We start from the raw sequence: 8,836 nt of genomic DNA, 5'->3' as shown, positions 1-8,836 counted from the left end.
ATAATAATAATAATAATAATAATAATAATAATAATAATAATAATAATAATAATAATAATACAAATTTTATATTCTAATTCTAATTCTAATTCTGTTTTAATAACAATAATAATAATAATAATAATAATAATAATAATAATAATAATAATAATAATAATAATAATAATAATAATAATAATAATAATAATAATAATAATAAGTAACTACCTCAAATAGGATAAAAAATAAAGTATCCACGACGGGACTCAAACTCGCGACCTCCCGCTAACCCAAACCACTCCTAAACCATCCGTCTGTTTCTCTCTTTCTTCTTCTTCAATAATACTAATTGACCAGGGATCAAACCATTAATCATGTAACCCTAACACTTAACATTATCTTCGTGTGTCATCATTCCAATCGTCATCACCTTTTTATCATCATCGAACAACATCATTTTCGTTATATCTTATCATCATCGATACCCATTACCATTCATTGTCTTCTTTTCGTTCATCATCGTTATTTAATAATGATAGGATCATTATCCTCTTTCATCATCATTTATTCTTCTTCTTTTTCGATCTTAATTATTGTTATCGTCTCCTATATTCATGACCATCATCTCTTTGTCACCATCATCATTCTTCATTTTCGTTAGTCTTGCAGATTCATCATTTTATTATCATCATACCCGTTGTTTATCAGGTATATAAACCTAGCACAACCATCGACCTCATTATCCACTTCTTGGCCCAATAGATAATTAAAGTTCGGCCCAACAATTACAAACAAGTACATGGCCCAGCTATAAAGGTCCGGTTCTGGTGGATGTTGAATTTAATGGAACGGCAACAACAAGAAATATATATATATGTGATGAATTGGATCTACGCGTTCCTTGGATACCCTTTAATAGTCACTAATAGCCTTTTCATTTCTTTAATCAATTACTTACTTTATTATCACATCAAAGAGCTGGATTCCTATATTCCTATATATATATATATATATATATATATATATATATATATATATATATATATACATATATATATATATATATATATATATTGAGGTGCACTTTGGATACAGCAACAATAAAATAGCTGTTAAGTCTCTCAAACATAATCAGTCAAGTTAAGCAGCGACTTTACGACCGGAGTGGAAAAACAAAAATTATTTGCAGCAGTCGCCTTACTTGGATGGGTATTTGGTTCGTTTGAATATAAACCAAGAAGGAAGCAGGAGAAAGAAAAAGGAAAACAATTGAAACAGAAACGAAAAGTAGCAACCTTGATCAAGTAGCAGTCATCCTTCATGTCATCTTCCACACATCCTGGTTGCTTGTTTAAACCGAAAACAGAAGAAAAACTGTGCAGTCACGATTTATAGGAAAAGAAAGAAAAAAAAAATACAAGAGAGAGAGGTGAGAGGGAGGAATGGTGATCGGAGGTGGCGATGGATTTTGATGGTGGGTTCACGATGGGGTGATTGTGATAGCGGTTTGGGGGTTTCAATGATGAAGTTGATCATGGTTGTTCTTGGTGTGTTCGTTGTACAGCAAAACAGAAAGATGGTGATAATTTATTGGTTGCAAACCGAACTAAAACATATTAGGAGTTGTATATTATGATTTTGTTTTGGTGTCAAAATCAAACAATAAATAGTAGGTTAGTAGAGGTGTTTGAGTGATGGGTGGTGTGTTTCTTGCGTCAAACAGCAAACAGGAATGGACTGCAGCTCGAGTAATACATGTGGTGGTTTTGTTCGAACAAAAAAATTGGGGGTTGAGTTTACAACCGAGACTGTATTTGTTGGGTTATATGATCATGTATATGTGTATGTTTTTAGGTAGTAAAAGAAGTAGTAGTGGTTCTTCAAATGTTAAAAGAAAAACGTATGTTTGGTGATGAAGATTGTAGGTGGCCTTGTATGTCGACGGTGTCTTTGATGGTTGAAGAGGTTCGATGGTGATTGAAAGTTCAAGTGTAGCCGGTGGTGGCTTGATGTCTTGCTAAGAAAAATAAACAGAAAATTTAAGAAGGAAAAGTGGATGATTTGGTTCCTCTATATCTATATGTTATATTTATATACATATATGAAGGTTGAGGAATGAACATAAGTCAGATGGATGAATTTGGTTGTTAAACGTAATATACACGTCACATTCACACATAGTAAAAGACTTTGTCTTGATCCAATTCACTAGTACTAGTTGAAAATAGAAATATATATATATTATATGTAGGTTAGTTTGATAGATGGTGAAATGAAAAGAACGTGCTTCATACAATAATTCATCTATTAGATATTTACTTAACAGGAAAGCCATCATTTACTATTTGATCGACATAATTTATTTAGGGTATTATTTCATACTCCGTTGATAATCAGTGGTGAATCAAAAAGTCTTCAGAAAATTCCAAATTTTTAAATTTAAATATATTTATTTATTTTAGTCATTATGGTTTAAAATTTGGTTATTAATTATTAAATAAAAATTAAATCAGCTATCAGCACTCGGTCCTGGATATAATATAAAAAGTGTTAAGATTTATTATTTAGCTTCTAAATATACTTTTAATAGGCCCATGATTCATATAACTCATTTTCGGATCACCGTTTATTTTAAAATCACATAAGTTCCTTTAGGTTCATATTAAACTTGTTTAATAACAAACGAGATGACAAACAAGTATTACGATCATTTAATTGTTATATTCAAAATCCTATATATATATATTCAATATACTTCATTCACATATATAGATATATAATTTTTATATATTACTTTATTTTACATAATTAATTAACTCATTGAATATTTTAAATTACATTTCCAGTTATTACTTATATATATATATACACACACATATCTATTTACAATAGTTGTTCGTGAATCGTCGGGAATGGTCGAAGGTCAATTGATTATATGAAATAGTTCAAAATTTTTGAGACTCAACCTAACAGACTTTGCTTATCGTGTCGGAAACATATAAAGATTAAGTTTAAATTTGGTCGGAAATCTCCGGGTCATCACATATACCTTGTTTAGACTTAGTTTTAGGCATGAATTGGTTAAGTTTGAATAAGGCTAGAATTAAGTGCCATAAGAAAATAATTACTTTTCCTTTTACCAATGGGACACGTGCTGTGGCCCGAGAGGAACGTGGTGGATTTAATTTTCCGTTGATCTCTATGATGAAAGTGAGTAAGTCGGTAGCTAAAGGTTGTGAAACATTCTTGGCCTATGTAATTGATGTTAAGAAGAAACAAAAAGTTGTGAGTGACATTCCTTTCCTGATGTATTTCCCGATGAACTTCCTGGTTTGCCTCTGGTACAGGAAGTTGAGTACAAGATCGAAATTATACCGGGTGCAAATTCAGTTGCTAAAGCTTCATATCGTTTAGCTCCTTCAGATATCCGAGAAATGATGACACAGATTCAGGATTTGCTTGATCGAGGGCTTATAAGACCGAGTTCTTCGCCATGGGGCGCACCGATGCTGTTTGTTAAAAAGAAAGATGGTACACTGCGAATGTGTATCGATTATCGGGAATTGAATAAGAGAACCGTTAAGAATAGATATCTATTGCTGAGAATTGATGATACGTTTGATCAGTTATAAGGCGTTTCTTTCTTTTCAAAAAATAGATTTAAGATCTGGGTACTATTAGGTTCAGGTTGCAAAATCAGACATACCTAAGACGGCTTTCCGTACGCGTTATGGTCACTATGTATTCCTGGTTATGCCTTTTGGGTTGACAAACGCTCCAGCTGTCTTCATGGATTTAATGAATAGGATTTGTAAACCATACCTAGATCGGTTTGTAATTGTATTCATAGACGATATTTTGATGTATTCGAAGAATGAGTCCAATCATGCAACTCATCTCAGATTGGTATTAGAGTTGTTGAGAAAAGAACGATTATATGCCAAATTCTCCAAATATAAATTTTGGCTTCGACAATTAATATGGGACGGAGGGACTAATATGGGTGGCAGGGGAGGAACTTAGCGTATCACAAAGGGGGTATCTGCGGCCACCTAGATTTAACGGGGAATTTTTTTTTATTTTTTTTAAAACCAAAAAATAAGGTTTGTTTTAGTGTTTACTCCTGCTAATAATGAAAATTTTATTAAATTTTTATACTTGCACATCTATATCCGGGTTCAAATTCCGCTACTGATGGGAGGGAGCAAATATATTACTATTATATAGAAGAATGTATTTATATTTTATATATTACAAGTAAAAGAAACATAAAAATAAAAAATTAAAGACTTCTTAGTACTCTGTTTCACTACCATCAAGTTAATCTTCATAGTCTATATATTCTACACACAATATTTTGTTCCCATAATACCCTCTACTAGTGAAATCAACAAGTATACACTTACGAACATTAAATTCCATAAAGATGTCACATTTGGCACCAAACATAATCTTTATTAATTAATTGATCAGCACATAACATCTTTGAGAAGCTTGTACCTTCGAGTACTAGTCTTTGGTGACGGAGCTCCGGTGGATGATGATGACTTCACTTTTTCAGAATTCTCTTGATCACGGCCATGTTGCTTGATCTTTTCACCGGAATATTCTGACCGGTTGCTGATTCCGGCTTCACCTTTTAATTTCTTCGTAGAACCACCGTCTTTGGTGGTTCTGGTCACCTCAGTTTGGCACCAATCACATAGCTTCGGCGGCTCTGATGATTCGCTATAGTAGTTGCTACAATACCTATTTTAAGGAGTACGAAATAATAATAAAAAAATTGTTGTACCTTTTATTGAATAAATAAGGTAGAAGTGTGAAGTACGGTGGGTTTGATAAAACTGAATAATTTAGTACTGAATGTTTCAAAGGTTCCGAATAAAGTTACTTTTGAATGAAAATAAACATGTTTGATAATTATTTTGAACGAATAATGTGAATGATGCAAAATTATCATATTAACCTTTGATATGCATATAAATTAAAATATAGTTGTTTAATTAGTATCATTGATATAATTAAAAGAGCATCTTACATAAAAAATTTTGCTTAATGGTCAGAGATAATTGCAGCTCTGAATGGTTCAGCGTTGAATGCTGAACCATTCAACACCATCTCGTCATTTAGAAGTAAAAAAAAATGTGGTGAATGTTGAATAGTTTAATATTCAACACTGAATTATTCAATTAAGAGGTAAACAACGCAAGAACCAGTAGTCTTACCAAGAAAATAAAAAAATATTTATGGAAAATAAAAAGATTAATTAGCAGGAGCTACACATGGGGTTTATAATACTGGCTTTAGTAGTTATAGTCAAAGTCAACATAAAATGGTAAATATATATTTATAAATTAATAATTAATTTATGTAAAGGTAAATACATAATTATTTCATGAAGTAAACTGTACGTGGTGGTAGTGGCGGCGGTGGAAGTGCACTGAAGGTGATTGTTGTAATATAAAAAAGTTGTATCTTAAAAAGCTTCAAATTCTGAATGAATTACTTGTGGGTATCATGTGTTAAAATCTTCATTAAAGTTTCAAAACTAATATATATGGAAAATAAGCGGGCATGTGTTAAATCTTAAAGAACTTCAAACTACACATGAAATAAGTTGTTGGTATGTGTTATCATAAGAAGTTTCAAATTTATGAGAAATAAACTTATGGGTTTGTGATTAGTCGTAAAGAGTTTCCAAATATACATGAATTAACTTGTCTGTGTCTTAAGTCATGAATTAACTTGTGGGTATAAGTTAAGATCATAAAAAGTTTCAAAATTTATGTCAAGTAAATAGTGGCCCGGTATCTGAATTCATAGAAAAGTTTGAAAATTGACCTATGATCCATTAAATCTTAGTATGTTGTATAATATTAATAAAAGTTTAAAACTTTAGAGGAATATATTTGTGGGTAAGTCTTGATTCCTATAAATCAAGTTACAAAGTTTTATCATGCATAAAACCTAGTAAAGAGCATGAAATTTATGAACTTTTAGCCGGAGATCGAACATGAATTAACAAAAAGTTGGAAAAAATGAAACGTACGCGTGTTGGAAGCGGTAGTGGCAGTTGATACATCGGAAGATCTTGTCACGGAAACCAACGTCACCACACATACAACACACCCTTTCAACATCCACCATTTTTTTTTTCTAGAAAGAATTATAAAGAAAATGATTAATGAGATGAGTCCGTGTGTATATATATATATATATATATATATATATATATATATATATATATATATATATACTTTCATCAGTTACTATTTTATTTTTGAGTTTGTCTACTTATGGTTATACTTAAGAATTTTTTTAATGCATAATTTGTTGTATATCAAGTTAGTGGGTGACGGACAGATCTTGAACGAATTTAGTGGGACGGCCAAAATCGTTTCAAAAAGGGTAAGATCCATCTTGAATTATACTCTCAAGAACTTCATGGGTAATATTAAACATCTTAAGCAAGTTACAAACAGAATGAAAATGAGAACACCGACGTGTATCACCAGCTCGTGTTAAAGTGCCTACTTGATTAGCTCATAATTCATTATCCACCTATCTCTAATCGCCTAATCCATTATCCACCTATCGCTATCTATTAATTAATAGATATACAAACAAAAGTCGGTTAATTTACATGTGTGGCACAGTTCATAGTATACGTAAAATATATAACTCAAAATCCTAGTATTTAAATGCTAAGTCTTAAACAATAAAAGTAAAAAACTGACCTTCAAAATAATGGATTTTGATATGAGAATATACAAGGATGAAGAATAAAATGTGAAAAGTCTGGACGCCTAAACCCTTAGAGAGATAATCGTAAACTTCAATCAATTAAAAGAAAAATCTAAAATCTTGGAGGGGCTATTACATAAATTTTTTATATTTTAGATCCCAAAAAAAAAATAAAATTTACACTAAGAGCACATAAATTTGGAGGGGCCACTGCCCACCCCTACCACCCCAAAGATCCGTCCCTGGTGGGTGAAGTGATTTTCAAAAAAGAGGTGATACTCACACATCAAGAATTGATCCATACACACTTTTTAGCATAAAATTTACAATTATATCCCTAAGTTTATCTAGGGAGTTGAACCTCCATAATTATAAATTAAGAGTATAATAGTAAGTTTATGTGTATGGATCAATTCTTGGTGTGTGAGTATTATCTCCCCTTTAGTCAATCGGTGGTTACTAAATTGTACAATAATTTAATTCATGTCCCTAATTTTTTTTTAAAGATAGCTCTTAAACCTAATGTTGGACAAACTCTTTATTTATTGTTCCTTATTCTTTTTTAGATTATAATAAATTAGTTCAGTTTCATAAAATATATAAGAATAATATGTTAGTTTTTAATACTGTTAATTAATACTATATACTATGTATATATGTAATCCAATAAAAATTAATGTGTAATAATAATATTTGTTAAAACCCTTAGTCTTTTATCTGTGGACAATAAATTGGGAAATATACATGTATAGATAGATGTGTGTATAGAAAGCAGCTACGGAGCTTGAACATTTATAATGAGGGGGCCAAAAGAACTCAATCAAAAGATGTATTCACTTAATTTGATAACCAATGATTGATAAACCGTATGCTAGAAATTTAAATATTAATTTGATGAGCCGAGATTGAATTTTAACATATATAGTCCCTAAATCTATACAAATTGCTAGTAAAGACTACACTTTTTGAGGGGACCATGGCACCCCGCCCTTACAATCCTCCGCACTGATAGAAAGCATAGATATGGTGTGGGGAGTGGGGTTAAAGAGGTACACCACAGGTTCCTTGTAGTCGTTTTCAGTTATGAAAGAAAGTGCGGGGAGAGGAGAGTCGAGAACAATATAGCATCAAAATGACGAGTATGTCCATATTCAATGTTTATGGATGTAGACATGTAGATAAATTATTATTGATTAAATTATTAATACTCCGTAACTATCTGGGAAAAAATTATCATTGCATTGTCCTTTTCCATTTTTGTCATAAAAAGAAAATAATGGATAATAACTTGAAATAACTACACAACATACATATGTGGTTGATATTTAATATGAATTTTATTTATGTATTTTTTTTAATTGCTACTTATTTGTTAAGAAAGTCACAAAATATAACAAGGATTATGTAGCAGTCGATGGTGTTGGTTTGGTCACTTTGATTCATTCGGATGCACTAGACGAAGGGTCCGGTTTGAGTAGCAATGATACATGATCTGTTGATTTACGTGATGGTATATGAAGGAGCTCTAGAATCCTTGCCTTAGTGTTTATGCATATCAGTTGGGTTCAATGTGCACTTGGTAGATCCGGGATGTAGGGTTTCGGTTTTGAGGGACATGCTCGTTTCTTTCGATGTTCGGGCTTGATCAGTTGTTGGTTTGGATTGATCTGCCCATAATGATCCGACTCAATGCTCAAGGGTCATTCTTGCACGTGTGCTGGTAAGGCGTGTGTATCTTCTTATGGGTTGTTTTGGAATAATATGCATCTTTACAATACAGGTAGTTCATTGTTTTGCGAGAAGCTGAAAATAAGACAAACAATGTTAAAAGCGAAGTTTAAGGGGCTAAATATTAAGGATGTAGTCAAGTCCTCCACTTTACTTGATTTTGCGTCCAAAGAAGAAGATATTGAAGGTGAAAATAATTAAACATATTTCAAAGAATAAATATATTTCAAAGAACAAATATATTCTAAAGAAGAAGTCTATTCATTTTGCAAATATAGAAGGTAAAATAATTAAAAATATTTCAAAGAATAGATATAAGGTGGTTAGTGAGGTTGTGGATAAGTTTCGTAAGTATATGAACGAGATTGAAGACGTGACTGGTTTA

General features: G+C 31.5%; 1 protein-coding gene across 1 annotated transcript; it reads right to left on the bottom strand.

Moving 5' to 3' along the window:
- Positions 1–4,275: 4,275 nt before the first annotated feature.
- On the bottom strand, positions 4,276–6,126 carry LOC139851301 (uncharacterized). The gene is made up of 2 exons (XM_071840322.1): positions 6,029–6,126; positions 4,276–4,728 (listed from the first exon to the last, which is right to left on the bottom strand). Exons 1-2 carry the CDS (start codon positions 6,124–6,126, stop codon positions 4,449–4,451), a joined length of 378 nt encoding a protein of 125 aa, XP_071696423.1. The 3' UTR covers positions 4,276–4,448.
- Positions 6,127–8,836: the final 2,710 nt, after the last annotated feature.

The sequence above is a fragment of the Rutidosis leptorrhynchoides genome, chromosome 6 (assembly GCF_046630445.1).
Source record: "Rutidosis leptorrhynchoides isolate AG116_Rl617_1_P2 chromosome 6, CSIRO_AGI_Rlap_v1, whole genome shotgun sequence".
Classification (NCBI taxonomy): Eukaryota; Viridiplantae; Streptophyta; class Magnoliopsida; order Asterales; family Asteraceae; genus Rutidosis; species Rutidosis leptorrhynchoides.
Note: the sequence above shows the minus strand (reverse complement) of the source record. Positions and strands in the feature narration are given on the sequence as shown.

Bases quoted from the DNA above. Each gene is read 5' to 3' on its own strand.
- LOC139851301 (XM_071840322.1), bottom strand. From the start codon at position 6,126: ATGGTGGATGTTGAAAGGGTGTGTTGTATGTGTGGTGACGTTGGTTTC. The intron at 4,729-6,028 runs GTACGTTTCATT...TCCTTAAAATAG, and splicing joins CACTACCGCTTCCAACACGC to GTATTGTAGCAACTACTATA.